Genomic DNA, 16904 nt, shown 5'->3' with positions numbered 1-16904 from the left:
CAGTGTGGTGTATTGATAGAGGGGTGTTGTTTGGGAATTGTGCACATGTGCTTGATTGTCTTATAAGTTTACAACTTCTGTCATAAAAAATATATTTTAAAAATAGTAATAAGGTAGGTTGGGGGGGGATACACCAAATGGAAGATAAGGACTATAATTGGTAGTAAGATTTTGGAAATATTCTTTCATAATTTGTAACAAACATCTCATGACAATGCAAGGTGGAGGGTTGATATAGGGGACCCTTCTATGATGTTATGCATGTTTGTTATGCATATTTACTTTATCTCAACTGTAATCTTAATTATTTCCTCTCTTGTAACTTTTAGTTTGTTTTTTTGTTGCTAGTTCTTTAAGATGTAAAAGTTAGGTTTTTAATTTGAGGTTCTTCTTTTTTTAAATACAGACATTCATAGCTACAAATTTCCTCCTTAGCACAGCCTTCATTACATCTCATAAGTTTTGGTATGTTGTGTCTTTGTTTTTATTTGTCTCTATTTTCTGATTTCCCTTGTAATTTCTTAATTGGTTGTTTAAGAGGGTGCTGTTAATTTTCCAACTTTTTTCTGTTATTGATTTCTAGCTGTATTTTGTTGCAGTCAAACAGATAACTTTTTATGAGTTCAGTATTTTAAAGTTTATACTTCTCTTGTGTCCAACATATGATCCTAGAGAAGTGTGCACTTGAATAGAATGTGTTTTCCACAATTATTAGGTGAAGTTTTCTGTAGATATCATTTAGATCAAGTTAGTTTATAGTGTTGTTCAGATCCTCTATTTTCTTACTGTTACTCTATTTAGATTTCAAATGATGTACCAAAATTTCTGTTGTACAACTGTCCCTTTCTCCCTTCAATTCTGCCAATATTTGCTTCACATATTTTGCTGCTCCACTGTTAGGTGCATATATGTTTATAATTGTAAATCTTCATGTTGAATTGACCCTTTTATTGATATGTGATGTCATTCTTCATCTGTTGTAATGGTTTCTGTTGAGAAATCAGATGTTAATTTTATTAAGGATTCCTTATATATGACACTTTCCCTATTTGCAGATGACATGATCCTACATACAGAAAATCCTGAAAAATCTACAACAAAGTTAGAGCTAATACATGAATTCTGCAAAATGGTGAGGTTCAAGATCAACACCCAAAAATCAGTAGTGTTTCTATACATTAACAGTGAACAATAAGAAGAAATCAGGGGGAAAATTTTCCATTTACAGTAGCAATTAAATAACCAAATATCTAGTGATGATCTAACTATGGAGATAAAGGACTTGTATACAGAACATTACAAAACATTCCAAAAGTAAATCAAAGAAAATCTAAATAAATGGAAAGATTTTCCATGTTCATGGACTGAAAGATTAAATATGATGTCAGTTCTACTCAAAGTGATTTACAAATTCAACACAGCCCTATCAAAATTCCAAGAGCCAGCTTTACAGAAATGGAAAAGTCAATCATTAAATTTATGTAGAAGGTTAAGGGCCACAAATAGCCAAAGCCATTTTAAGAAAGAACAAAGTTGGAGGATTCATGCTTCCTGATTTTAAAACCCATTAATTAGCTGCAGTAATCAAAACAAAACAGTACTGGCACAAGGACAGACATATAGACCAATGGAATAGAATTGAGAACTCAAGAATAAACCTTCACTTTTATGGCCAGCTGATTTTTGGCAGAGTGCAAAGACCACTCAATGTGGGGGAAGGAATCGTCCTTTTAACAAATGGTACAAGGAAAACTGGATCTCCATTTGCAGAAGAATGAAGGAGGGACCCCTATCTCATACCTTGTACAAAAATCAACTCAAAATGGATCAAAAACTTAAATACAGGAGCCAGAACATTATCAAACGCCTAGGGAAGCATCTTCAGAACTTTGTATTAGACTATGGTTTCTTAGACTTGACACCTAAAGAACAAGCAAGAAAATTTTTAAGATAGATAAATGGGAACTCATCAAATAAAAACTTTTGTGCCTCAGTGAACTTTATCATAGAACTAAAACAACAACCCATTCTGTAGGATGGGAGAAAATATTTGGAAGGCTATCTGATGTGGTTTTAAGGTCTAGAATATATAAAGAAATCCTTCAACTCAACAGGAAAAAGACAACCCAATTAACAAATGTGCAAAAGACTTGAATAGATGATTCTCAAAGGGTATCTCATGTGCCAAAAGGCACATGAACAGATGCTCAACATCATTATTCTTTAGGGAAATGCAAATTAAAACCACAATGAGATACCATTTCACATCCACTAGAATGGCTACTATTAAAAAAAAAAAACAGAAAATTACAAGTGTTGGAGAGGATGTGGAGAAATAGAAGCACGTGTTCACTGTTAATAGAATGTAAAATGATGCAGCTATTGCAGAATACAGTTTGGAAGTTCCTCAGAAAGTTAAGTATAGAATTACCGTATGACCCAGCAATCCTTACTTCTAGGTATATACCCAAAAGATTTGAAAGCAGGGACTCTAACAAATCTTTTACACACCAGTGTTTATAGTGGCATTATTCACAATTGCTGAAGGATAAAAGCAACCCAAGTATCCGTCAACCAGTAAAATGGTACAAAATCTGTATATATATATACAATAGAATATTACTCAGCTGTAAAAAGGAATGAAGTTCTGATACATGTGACAACTTGGATGAACCTTGAAGACATGTTGAATAACATAAGCCATACATAAAAAAGATAAACATTGTATTATCTCACTGATGAGAAATAATTAGAATAAGCAAACTCATAGAGTCAGAATCTAAAATCTAGGTTACAAGGGGACAGGGTGAGGGTAGGGAATGGGAAGTTAAGGCTTAAAATGTACAGGGTTTCTATTTGGGATGATGGAAAAGTTTGGTAGTGGATTATTGTTGATGGTAGCATCAACAATAATGTGAATGAAATTAATAGGACTGCGTTTATATATTTGAATGTAATTAAAAGGAGAAATTTTAGGTTGTATATGTTACTAGAATTAAAATTTTGTAAATATCCATGGCACAAAAAGTGAATTCTCAGTTAAACCACTGCTAGGTATATACCCAGAGGAAATGAAAGCAGTGACACAGACATATGCACACCAGTGTTCATAGGGGTGTTATTCATGATTGCCAAAAGATAGAAACAAGATGTCCCAATCAACCAAAGAATGGATAAACAAATTGTGGTTTATTCACACGATGGAGTATTATGCAGCTATAAGAAGAAATGAAGTTGTAAAGCAACATGGATGAACCTGGAGGATGTTATATATCTCCCTATTTCCCCTTCTCGCTGCCCTCAATAACCTATATTATACTTTCTGTCTCTGCGTGTTTGGATAGTCTCTGATAGTTTCTTCATGGTTACTGTGGTGCTTAAATTTAATATCCTGAATCTATAACAATGTCATTTAGTTTGGTAGTAATTTAATTTCAATAACATACACAAATTATGTTCCTGTATTTCTCTGAATTAGCACACTTCATGTAGTTGTCATCACAAATTGCATATTTAAGCATTATAAGACCAGAACCATTGATTTGTTACATTATATGCACTTGCCTTTTATTCCTGTAGGAAGTGAAAAGTAGAGCTACAAACCAAATATATTGGTATTTATATTTACTCATGTCATTGTCTTTACTGGAGTTCTTTTCATTCTTCATGTAGCTTCAGTCTCTTGTCTCTTTTCTTTTACTTTCAACCTGCAAAACCCCCTTTAGCATCTCTTGTTCCAGGACCAGTCCAGTGTGATGAACTCCCTCAACTTTTATCTGGGAGCATCGTAATTCTTTCTTCATTTTTGAAAGAGAGATTTGCCAGATAAAGATCTGGCAGTCTTTAAATTTTAGGACTTTAGATATATCTTCCCACTGCCTTCTTGCCTTCATGGTTTCCGATAAGAGATTGTTAATCTTACGTGACACGTTGCTTCTCTTCTGCAGCTTTTAGAATTATCTTACTCTTTGGATTTGACAATTTGATTTTTTTTTTTTTAAAGAGGTACTGGGGATTGAATCCACAACTTCGTACAGGGAGAAGCAGGCATACAGCCACTTGAACTTCATCTGTTTCCTGGCAATTTGATTTTAACTTAGCAAGGAGTGGGTCTCTTTGGGTTTATCCTGTTATTTAGTTTGTCGAGCTTTTTGGACATGTATATTCATATCTTTTATTAAATTATTTCTTCATATACTCCTGCTCCTTTCTTTTCTTCTGGAACTCACAGTGCATTTTCTTCTGGAACTCACAGTGCATATATGATTCAATAGCTTTATCTTTAAGTGCACAGATTCTTTTTTCTCACAGCTGTAATCTGTTGTTAGACCCCTCTAGGGAATTGCTTTATTTCTCTTACTGTGGTCTTCAGCTCTGTTTGTTTCCTTTTCATAATTTCCAACTCTTTATAGTTATTCTTTTTGTGTTTAGCTGTCATTTTCCTGATTTCTTTTAGTTTTGTGTGTGTGTGTTTTCCTTTAGCTCTGTGAGCATATTTAAGAATATGTTTTCAAAGTCTTTGCTATGTCCTAGGGATGGTCTTCATTGGTGGTTTCTAACTCTTTGCTCCTTTGTTTGGGCCATCACTTCCTATTTCTTTGTATATTTTGTAATCTTTTATTGCAACCTGGACATTTTGCTATTTTAATGTGTTATCACTGGAATTAATTGGGTTCTGAGGCATTTGTGCCTTATGCTTATGTCCAACTAATTTTATTACAGAGAGTTCATTGAATGCCAAGAGCTTACTAAAAATAAAGAAAACAGGAAGTACCTTTCCCAGTCTTCATAGATTTGTCTGTGATAGTGTTCTCTTTCAGAGCTTATTCATACAATGAGCTTAGAAAATAACTTGAGACAAAATTACAGGGTCCTCCCCATCCTTTCTGTACATGTGTCTTGTTCTGGTTATTTCCACATACCTTAGAATTCCCCCATTGACAGAAATATGAGTGTCTCCCCTTCCCTAAGAAAATTGTGTTTACTCTCAGTCTGGGCACTACACTGTATGTCCTACAATCAGAATTCCTTTATCCCATGTGTCTCTTACTTGACTGCTCTTGCACAGCATCCTATAGGAGAACTCTGTGAGCTTTCATGTGCAGGGCAAGTTCTGGACAGCAAGCCTGTGAAAACTGTCCTGGTTCAGTCCTTCAGACTGCCACCAGACAGATTAGCACACACATACATGCTCCCAGTACGTGGATGAGGGTTACTCTGCTCCCTTCAGAACCCAGATTATGCGGTCATACTGGGAGCACAGGCTGGTGGCTCCATGCCAAGCCAGTGAAAGGAATGGGACAGGGCCAGCAATAATGCCAGGATGTCCTATCATTTTTAAGTTGCCTTTTCCTTGAATTGGAAACCCACCTCATTACTGCAATCCTTTCATTTTTTAATGGAGCTTTGAGACAGTTGTTTCTGCGAGTGTCTCACTCTACTGTCTTGATCCAGACAGGCACTCCACTTATGATATTTTTTATTTTCCTTTTTTTTTTTTTCGAAATTAAACAGATTTTAAAGCACCAGTATAACAATTTGAAGAACATAGATTTTTGTTTATGTCCTATTCAAGATTTCTGAGTTTTAATAATTCATGTATAAAATGACATCTGACTTAGACCTATGCTACCCATTTACATGAACTTCTTTATAGCATGAAATAGTAAAACATGCCAGCCATTTTTGTTCATATGACCCAAGTAAAACTTTTCTTGCTCAGCAGCCTTAGTCTAACCCAGTGCTTTGCAGTAGAGTTTTCTGTAATCATAGAAATGTTGCATATCTACACTGTGGTATATGGTAACTATTGCACCCTTTCAATATGGTTAGTAAGACTAAGAAACTGAATTTTAATTAATTTTATATTAGTCACACATTGCTAATAGGTCATTTGACAGCAACATAGGTGTAACCTCAAAGCTTTCCCTTTTATATATCTAAAGACCCCTTTCCTGGAATTTTTTCTGAATCTCAAAGCACAGACTTTGCATAAGCATTAGCTTCTGGGAGGGTTCTTGACCTATTAAAATCAGGCTGTGGATCAGGGGAGAGAAGGCCAAACAAATTATAAAAAAAAGGTTTCAGGCAGTGATCATTATAGTACAACATAACCATTATATCCATGAATAGGATGATGAAGTGACTGAAATGCCTGGGGCTGTCTGGCATTTCAGTGAAAGAAAAGAAACCTCAGAAGGGGTTCAATAATGTATGTGGAATTAAGTGTTGTAAATTTACTGCTAAAACCTGTCAAGTTCTAGGCTGGGCCTTCAGAAATGACTTCTAGACCAACACAGAACTGCCAGGGAATCTATTAGGACTTACCGCCTCTGGAATCATGCTGGAATGAGAAGCCCTTTGCCACTGCTTCCAATTCTACTGTTTCTGGCTATCCAGAAAGCTGGAAATTGAATACTAGTCTAGAGATGGTGGGACAATATGTAAGAATAGTTTTGTCTTTTAAGTAACAAAATGACTGAACTTGAATAGGATAACTTGAATTAGAAGCTTAGATTTTTGAATGCATACTTAGAGTGTTAGGATAGCCTGTGGTTATTAGGTAAGTTCTATTAACCTATTAAATATATTCTCTTATGTATGCATACAAATAACTTATATATCCGTTCTTTACAGATCCAGGATGAGAAGACTTGATAAAGGAAGAAGCTAGCTGAACAGCTGTAAGATGCCCAAATCTGGGTTCACAAAACCAGTTCAGAGTGAAAATTCTGACAGTGACAGCAATATGGTAGAGAAGCCATGTGGAAGAAAGGTATATAGTTATACTAAAGATTTGTTGACTCTAACTTCCCTATCTTCAATGTCCTTCTCTGTAATCAAAGACAGTATTTTATAGAACTGTTGTGACAGTGAAAGGGCGTAAGCATCATGCTTACGCAATGCAGAATATGTAGTAAGTAATAAATGTTTTTAACAGTTCTGATGTTTATTATTATTAGTTGTCAAGAACCTGTGATTCTGTCCTTTTATATTGTCCTGTTTTCATTCTTATGTAGTATAGACCCACAGAATCTTCATTCGGATTTCTGCAGTAGTCGTCTAGCTAGTCTCACTAACCTTTGTCTTTCTATTACCTAGTTTTATACATTATCACTGGATTAACTTTTTTTTTTTCTATTTTTCTTTTCTGAAAGTCTTTCTCTTTTTTTAAAGCCATTCTCTTGTTATGGGATATCTGACATGTTCCCAGTTTTATGCCATTGTGGTACAGCTGCTGCTGTGAACATTTGCTCACAAATCTTTGTAAACAGCTTTATTGAGGTATAATTTACATATACCATTCACCCATTTTAAGTGTACTATTTAATGATATTTAGGAAATTTATAGTTCTGCAACCACTCTCACAATCCAGTTTTAGAATAAAACAATCTTCATGTCCACTTATAATCAGCTCTTACTCCCACCTCCATACCCAGGCACCCTCAAATCTGCTTAAACATAAAACAGAAACCTTCAAACTTTGTGGTTTTTTTTTTTTTCCAAAAAAGTTTTAACTGTTAAGGGTCCTTTGCATTTTTATGTAAATTTTAAGGTCAGCTTGTCAGTTTCTGCACAAAAACAAAACAAAAAAAAGGCCTGTGGGGATTTCACAGGGATAGCATTGAATTGCCACCTTAATAATATTGAATTTTCCAATTCACGAACATTAACACTCTCTTCATTTATTTAGGTCTTTCTCAGTTCCCTTAACAATGCTTTGTAGTTTTCGATATACAGGTTGGCACTTCTATTGTTAAATTATTTGTCAATATTTTATTTTTTATGCTATTGTAAATGGAATTATCTTAATTTCATTCTTGGATTGTTCATTGCTATATATAGATATATAGTAGATTTTTATAAAGTGATCTTGTATCCTGTGACCTTGCTGAACTCATAATTCTAATCATTTTTGGATTCCTTAGTGTATTCTTCATTTGGGTTTATGTCATCAGCTTTCCTTCTTCTTTTCCAATGTGGATGCCTTTTATTTCTTTTTCTTGACAGACAGCATGGGAGAGAACCTATAGTACAATAATGAATACAAGCTGAGGGTGCAGACATCCTTTTTTATTTTATCTTAGGAGAAAAGTTTTTAGCTTTTCATTATTAATTATGATGTTAGCTGTATGAGTTGAGGAAATTCCCTTATATTACTAATTTTTTTAGTGTATTTATTGTGAATGGGGGTTTGTGCATCTTTTTTCTGCATCTTTGGAGATGATCTTGTGGTTTTTGTCTTTTATTCTATATAATATAGTTTATTTCAATGATTCATTTTTGTATGATAAAACAACTTTGAATTCATCAGATGAATCTCACTTATTCATGTTATATAATCCTTTTTATATGTTAAATATCTTTTTTCAGTCCCCCTTTCAATTTTTTTGGCTATGTACCTAGAAGTAAGGATTGTGGGTCATGTGGTAATTCTATACTTAAGTTTCTGAGGAAGCACCAAACTATTTTCCACAGTGGCTGCAGCATTTTAAATTCTACCAACAGTGAACAAGTATTTCTGTTTTTCCACATCCTCTCCAACACTTACTATTTTAAAAAAATAGTAGTCATTCTAGTGGTTGTGAAATGGTATCTCCTTTGATTTTAATTTGCATTTCCTTAATGGTTAATGATGTTGAGCATCTTTTCATGTGCCTTTTGTATATCTTATTTGGAGAAATGTTTGTTCAGGTCTTTTGCATGTTTTTTAATTTTTTTTTTCTGTTGTTGAGTTGAGTTACTTTATATATTCTACATATTAAATCCTTATCAGATATGTGGTTTCTAAGTATTTTTTCCATTCTTTAGGTTGTCTTGTAACGTTCATGATAAAGTCCCATAAGGCATAAAAGTTTTTTATTTTGATCAGTTCCATTCATCTGTTTTTTCTATTGTTTCTTGTGGTCTTGGGGTAACATCTAAGAAACCATTGCCTCATACAAAATCCCAAAAGTGTTTCCGTATGTTTTCTTCTAGGAGTTTGATGGTTCTGGTTCTTAAGTTTAGGTCATTAATCCATTCTGAGTTGATTTGTTATATTGTTTGAGGTAGAGTCAGACTTCATTTTTTAAAACCTTATTTATTTTACAGAAATAAGAGAATTAATGTGAAAAATATACAGTTCCTTGTAAAGACACACATCAGTTTTGGCACTCCTAATTTCTTCTGTTGATTCATGTTACTGCGTGGTATCACCTCCTTACAGCCTAAAAGAATTTTTCTTATAATTTCCAGTAAGGCAGGTCTTCAGCTATGAATTCTCTCAGTCCTCCTTGATCTAGGAATGTCTTTATTTTACATTCATTTTTAAAACAGCTTTATTAAGGTATAATTCACAGTTATTAGTCATCACCACAGTCTGTATTAAAACATTTCTGGCCCATATAAAATGCTGTGTATATATTCTCAATCACTTCCCATATACTCTCCCAAGCTCCCAGATTTGGAAGCCACTAATCTTTCAGCTCTGTAGATTTGCCTTTTCAGGGCATTTCATATAAATGGAGTTATATAGTATATAGACTTTTTTTTACTGCCTTCATTTTAAAAAATCAATTATATTGTTACATATTAATAAGCATACAATACATCCAGAGTAGACAATCAGTGGAATTTGTTATAATCACATAGTTGTGTATTCATCACTTCAGTCATTATTAGAACGTTTTCATTATTCAAGTAATTTTAAAAAACAGACAAAAAAACCTCTACCCCTTAGTACCTTTTGTCTAGGTTCTTTCACTTAGTATAGTTACTTTTTTTTTTTACCTTAATGGAAGATTATTAATATATTACTATACAATACTATCCATATTTTGCTTTATTTGTATTTTTGCCTGATAACATCTTGTAACGTTAATGTACATTTGTTCAGTTTCAAAGCAAGACTGTCTTATATATGCAGTATTACCCATATTCATATTTCACATAAGCTTTTACTATGTTCTGCAGTCCCATGTTACATTTTTTAGCTTTCCTTCTGGTAATGTGCATGACCATAGACTTTACCTTTCAACTATTATCATTCCCATATTTTAGCACTGCTAGTTAGAAACACTATAATGTGCTCTCACCATTTCTGTTCATTTCCAAAGATTTAGAAACCACCTTTTTACTAATTCTGCACAGATTAACCCTTAGCCTTCCGTTCTCTAACCTCATTATATTTTCTGGTGCCCAGTATTCTAGTTACCAACTCCATGACTGTACACAATGTATTTAGTTCAGAATATCGCAATTACACACTGTTCTTTTGTTTCTGGCTTACTTGATTCAACATAATGTCCTCCAGGTTCATCCCTGTCAAATGCTTCGTGACTTCATTTCTTCTTACAGCTGCATAATATATATACTGCAGTTTGTTTTGTCATTCGTCAGTTGGTGGGCCACCTGGATTGTTTCCATCATCTTTTGGCAATTGTGAATAACGCCACTGTGATCATTGGTGCGCAGGTGTCTGTTAGTGTCATGTCACTAGTCTCAGTTCTTCTTGTTATATACCTAGTCGTGGTACTGCTGGCTTACATGGCAAATATGTATTCATATTGGAACTGCCAGACAGTCCTTCACAGTTGCTGTACCATTCTACATTCCCACCATCAGTGAGTAAACATTCCTATCTCTCCTATTCCTCTCCAGCACTTAACAGTTTTCTGCCTTTTTAATGGTGGCCATTCTAACTGGTGTGAGATGATAGCTAATTTTAACTTCGATTTGCATTTCCCTAATTGCTAATGATGTTAAATATTTTTTGATGTGTTTTTTCACCATTTGTATTTTTTCTTTGGACAAATGTCTATTGTAGAGTTGTAGCATCTCTTTATATATCATGGATATTAAACTCTTATTGGATATGTGATTGCCAAATATTTTCTCCCATTTAGTCGGCTTCCTTTTCACCCTTCTGACAGAGTTCTTTGAGGTACAAAAGTGTTTAATTTTGAGGAGGTCCCATTTATCTATTTTTTCTTTTGTTGCTCGTACTTTGGGTGTAAGGCTCAAGAAACCACCACCTACCACAAGGTCTTTGTTTCCTTACATTTTCTTCAAGTAGTTTCATGGTCCTGGCTTTTATATTTAGGATTTTGATCCTTTTTGATTTGATGCTTGTAAAGGGAGTGAGATAAGGATCCTCTTTTAATCTTTAATAGAAATCTAGTTCTCCCAGCACCATCTGTGGAAGAGTGTTTTGTTCCATTAACATGGACTTGGTAGGTTTGTCAAAAACCGGTTGGCTGTAGAGGTGAGGGTCTATTTACGCACTCTCAGTTCTATTCCACTGATTAATGTTTCTATCTTTATGCCAATACCGTGCTGTTTTTACCAGTGTAGCTTTTTAATATGTTTCAAGGTCAAGCAGTGAGAGTCCTCCCACATTGCTGTTATTTTTTAGAATGTTTTTGATTTTTCAGGTGCCCTTTCCCTTCCAAATAAATTTGGTAATTGCCTCTTCTATTGTTGTAAAGTAGGGCTGTAGGAATTTTGATTGGTATTGCATTGAATCTATAAATCAGTTTGCATAAGGTTGATATCTTCATGATATTGTGTCTTCCAATCCATGAACATTTGTTTAGGTCTTCTTTTATTTCTTTTACCATTGTTTTGTAGTTTTCTGACTATAGGTTAAATTGATTCCTAGGTATTTCAGTCTTTTTGTTGCTGTTGTAAATGGAATTTCCCCCCTGATTTCCTCCTCAGATTATTCAGTACTAGCGTACAGAAACATTACTGATTTTTGTATGTTCATCTTATATCCTGTCACTTTGCTAAGCTCATTTATTTGCTCAAGTAGTTTTATAGACATTTCAGAAATTTCTCAGTTTAGGATCATGTTATTTGCAAATAGCAGGAGTTTTATTTCCACTTTCTTATTTGGATGCCTTTTATTTATTTATTTTCTTTTCTAATTGCTCTAGCTAGAACTTCTACCACAGTGTTGAATAACAGTGGTGACAGTGGACAACCTTGTCTTATTCCCAATCTTACAAGGAAAAGTTTTCACTTCACCATTGAGTACAATGTTGGCTGTGGGTTTTCATATATTGCCCTTATCATATTGAGGAATGTTCCTTCTATTCCTATCTTTCAAAGTGTTTTTATCAAGAAAGAATGCTGGATTTAAAATTTTTTTTAAAGAAATTTGCTTTGATTTTTAAGATTTTTTATTTCTTTCTTTCTCTACCCCCCTCATTATTTGTGTTCACTTTCTGCTCTCTGTGTCTGCTGCTCCTTTTTTTTTTAGTTGGCACTGAGAACCAAACCCTATAGAAGGGAGGTGCTCAGTAACTTGAGCCACCTCCAACTCTCTGCTTATTGTGTCTCTCATTGTATTTCCTTTTTGTTGCGTCATCTTGTTGCGTCATCTTATGGCATCATCTTGTTGCATCAGCTCACTGTGTTGGCCTGTCACATCAGCTCACTATCTTGCTTGTCTTTTAGGAGGCACTGGGAACAGAACCTGGGACCTTTTATATGGTAGGTGGACACCTAGCTGCTTGAGGCACATCCATTTCCCATGGATACTGGATTTTGTTGACTCCTTTTTCTGCATTGATCAAGATGAATATGTTTTAGGGTTTTTCTCCTTTTTTAAAAAAATATATTTTTATTACAGAAGTTGAGTGAATCATGCTTTCTCCCCCCTTCAATTTGTTGATGTTGTGTATTATATTAATTGATTTTCTTGTGTTGACCCACCCTTGCTTACCAAGAATAAATTTCACTTGGTCATGCTGATGTTCAATTTCTCTCTTTTGTATGATTTAGTGGCAGGGGGTTGTATTTTACTGCCATTCTTTGATTCTTGGTTCACCTGTTCTAGCTCGTTAAGATTATCTCTGTTCAGTTGCTCATATTCATGCCATGGACCCAGTAATGTGTTGCAGACCTGGTTCTAGAGGCCTTGGGGAGGGAGGCTATAAAGGCCCCCAAAAGTCTTTCTTATTTATTTACTTTTAATTTCCTTGCATGCATTTTCTTGGTCCCCTGGCAGATGGTGCTCTTCTACAACCCTTTCAGTTCAAACCCTGGTTGGAATGTGTTTGTTGCAATACCTACCATAGCAGTGTGAGGGAGGATCCTGCCTCAAGGCTATTCTGAGCTTGCAGATCAGACTTTCTCAGAAGCAGTTCTCCAATCTTTGCCAGCAACCCCCTTCCTTTTTCCAGTTAGGAAATAATTCCACTTCCCTCTAAATCCTCAACAGTCCTCGTCGGTAGGTAGAGTGTTGTAAGAGTTGGATCTCTTTCATCCCCTTCTGACTCCCAAGGCATACAATGGCATCTCCTCCCCTCCTCCCCTGGCCTGGAAGGACTCCTGGTACACAGCAGACCAAAGACCAAATTTCCTGGCCAAAAGCTGACTCAACCTTAGGCTGCATCCTTTTCTCTCCCCTTTCCTGGGGAGATAAACCCCTGCTTCCCCATCTGTCCATAGCTGCTGGCCAGAGCCCGCAGCATTCAAAGCTGTCTTCACCGAGGGTGTGGGGATGGGCTCCTGTCTCTGATCAGTTGTTTTTCTTTAAGTCTAATTCTTAGGGGCTGCCTCTGTGTTTGCAAAGCTTAGTCAGCTGCCATTAATGGGTCAGAAATTGGGGATTGCTCTCAAACATGGTGAACCAGTAAAGATTCCACATTCTGCTGACAACTGTGCATGTGTCTTGAAGTGCATTCAGTGTTAAGGCAGTTTTCTAGTGTGCCCCAGCATTTACTTTTCTTCACCTTGCTGTGTGTGTAGGCCCCCAGTTAACTAGTAGGTGGAGAGAGCTTGTACCTGCTTCAAATGTCAAAATCTCCCAGTGAAGGATATATGGAGAGATTGGCGTTTCTCGGGTCTCCCTGCACATGTTCATAGCCTCCTTGTCAGCAAAGGATGTGTGGTCTTATTTAGTAACATCTTTTGCTCTCCTGCCATAAGACGTCATCCTTAGGCAAATAGAACTATGGTTTTTCCCCACTTGGTTTCCTATCTTGTTAGCTATTTTTATCCACCGTGCTGCTAGCATCGGTTTTTGGCCTCTATATTAGTTCAAATCAGAATTATCTGGTATTGTAACTGCTGGATTTCACTGCCAACCCCAATCTAGTAGCGCTACGAAGCAGACCAGACAAGGGGCCAGGGTACAGGAGCAACCTCAGGCAAGAATCCACAGATTCCTACTGTACTTAGGCAAAGTTGAGCTCTTTTGTGTGAATAAATACTTCTCCATTTCTTGTTTACTTTTGTTAAGTTTCCAGAGCTTTGAAATGGTTGTTTTGGATAATTTTGTCCAGATGTAGCATTGTTGTTTGGGAAAAGGAGTTACTATTGTTTTATTTCTGCCATGGGCAGATGTTTCCCCAAATGCATTTCCACGTGCTAAAGAAGACAAATCTTAAGGAGAGCGAGTTCATCAATGTATTCATTGCATTCAGCACATTTTATATTGGATTCCTACAGTGTTACGTGCCTGGTACTATCCTCTGACCCGGGAAATACAACAGGGAGTGGTTAAGGCGTGGTCCAAAACCTCATGAAGACTATTTACTCTCCCAGTCTCTTTGAAATGTTTTGCTCTCAGGACCCCTTAATACTTTTAAAAATAATTTAGAATCACAAAGTCTTTTTTGGTATGTGGTTTACCTATTGATACTCTAATATCAGAAATTAAATGAGAACATTAAAAAAATTATTAATTGGCTTTAAAACAGTAATATAACTATAACATGTTAATAATATGTACGGTTACATGAAAATAACTATTTTTGAAAACAAAAAACTTTGTGAGAAAAGCATTATTGTTTTTGCATTTTTCCACATATCTTTAATGTCTAGTCCAGTAGAAGATAACCAGATTCTCAGTTCTGCTTTTGCATTCGAGAAGTTGGGATATCACTTCTCATGTATCCTCTGGGAAACCCCAGTATACATTTTTTGAGAGAATGAGAGAGAAAAATGAAAATAAACCTTAATAATATGAAAATAGTTAAATAGTTCTGGCTTCACAGATCCCCTGAAATGGTCTCAGAGACAGCTCTTTGAAAAGAACTGTTCTACCACACAATATAAGAAGCATTCTAATGAAAGAATTGAGCACACATTGATAAGGTGGAAAAGAGGGAAGTGGTCAGTTCTGTTTATTGGCTCAAGGATGGTCTCATAATGGACAGGACTAGCAGGAAAGTAGAAGCAAAGATAATTCAAGCAGAAGAAACAGCGAAAGAAGTAAAAGTTCACAGGCATGAATCTGCTAGACAATGCTATTTAAAAATGGGCAAAGGACTTGAATAGACATTTCTCCAAAATAAGACATACAATGACCAATAAGCACATGAAAAGAGGCTCACCATCATTAACCACTAGAGCTTTTCAAAACAGTAAACCACCTCACACCATTAGATGGCTCATATGTTTAAAAAAAAGAAAAGAAAAATCACAAGCACTGGCAAGGTTGTGGAGAAATAGTCTTATTTACCTTCACACCAATGTACTTGGTGGAGCTTTTGTGGAAAATAGTTTGGCAGTTCCTCAGAAAGTTAAACATAGAACTACTATATGACCCAGCAATCCCACTTGTAGGTATTATCCTACTTCTAGGTATATACCAAAAAGAAGAGAAAGCAGGAACTGGAACATATAGCACTGTTCATAGCAGCATTATTCACTATAGCTATTAGGTGGAAGCAACCCAGAATGTCTGTCAGCGGATGAATAGATAAACAAAATGTAATGTATACATACTGTGGAATATTGTTCAGCTTTAAAAGGAATAAAGTTCTGATACATGCAAAACGTAGATGAAATTTGGAAACATGTTGAATGAAATAAATGAGACACAAAGGGATTCTACTTATGAAAAAAGAGGATTTTGCCCTGTAACTGGACAATGAACAATATTAGGTTTTATTCTTCACTAACCTTTACCAGATTAAGATATAAGGAAGACACTCTCTTCCTAGTTTGCTGATAGATTTATCAAGAATGAATGTAGACTTTATTCATATATTTATTCTTAATCACCTATCAAGATCATTATATGGTTTTTCTTCTTTAATTTTTAGATACATAATATGAATTGCCTTAATAGGTTTTCTAATAATGAACTATCTTTGTATTCTTTGTATGAACCCCGCTTGCTTTTGATATATATTGTCTTTATAGGGCACTGAATTTGATTTTACAATTTATTTAGGATTTTGCATCTATGACCATAAGTGGATTTAGTCTATAATTTTTATCTTGTGCTATGCTCTAATTTCAGTTTTATTTAAACATAAACTCGATCAGGTAGTTTTTTATCCTTATTTCTATTCTGTATTATTCTTTAGGGAAATGTGTGATCCTTGAAATTTTTGGTTAACTTTCTCATAAAATTGTCTTGGACAGATGCCTTTAAATGCAAAATCTTTGGCCGTGTATTAATTGTCTCCTGCAATCATTGGTATATCCAGGTTTTCTATTTCTTCCATGAACCAATTTTCAGAAATGCTCGTTTCCCTAGAGATTTTTCCATTTTTCCAAGCTTTTTGTTTTTTAATGGCATAAAAATGAATGTAACATTGTTTTTCATCAGGGATTCTTAACCTTTTTTGTTCCATGGACCCCTTGGCCACCAGTCAGTTGAAAACCATGAACCCCTTACTAAGTCCACACTATACTGTGTATTATTTAATATATCACACCTGCACCAATCCATCCCCACAAGAATAATGTTTTTTTGAATTTCAATTCAAGCTTGCAAACTCCTTGTTAAGAACCCGTTTTACATCTTTAAAAAATATCTTTAATGTGGCAACATACGTGTAACTTGCCATTTTAACCGTTTTTTAGGGTACAGCTTAATTCTATTAATTACATTCACAGTCCTCTGCTACCATCACCATCATCCATTACCAGAACTTCTTTATCACCCAAGTAGAAACTC

At 35.2% G+C, this 16904-nt stretch overlaps 1 protein-coding gene across 5 annotated transcripts in view; it reads left to right on the top strand.

The window, feature by feature from the left end:
* ANKRD12 (ankyrin repeat domain 12) overlaps positions 1-16904 on the top strand; it is a 141444-nt gene that overhangs the window by 26573 nt on the left and 97967 nt on the right. For all 5 annotated transcript variants that reach the window (XM_023587578.2, XM_058277372.1, XM_058277371.2 and 2 more), the window contains exon 2: positions 6637-6775. In XM_023587578.2, coding sequence (XP_023443346.2) covers positions 6689-6775 — 87 coding nt within the window. In that variant the 5' untranslated portion in view covers positions 6637-6688. The remainder of the gene's footprint in view (positions 1-6636; positions 6776-16904) is intronic.

This window comes from Dasypus novemcinctus, chromosome 16, assembly GCF_030445035.2.
Source record: "Dasypus novemcinctus isolate mDasNov1 chromosome 16, mDasNov1.1.hap2, whole genome shotgun sequence".
Lineage (NCBI taxonomy): Eukaryota > Metazoa > Chordata > Mammalia > Cingulata > Dasypodidae > Dasypus > Dasypus novemcinctus.
Note: the sequence above shows the minus strand (reverse complement) of the source record. Positions and strands in the feature narration are given on the sequence as shown.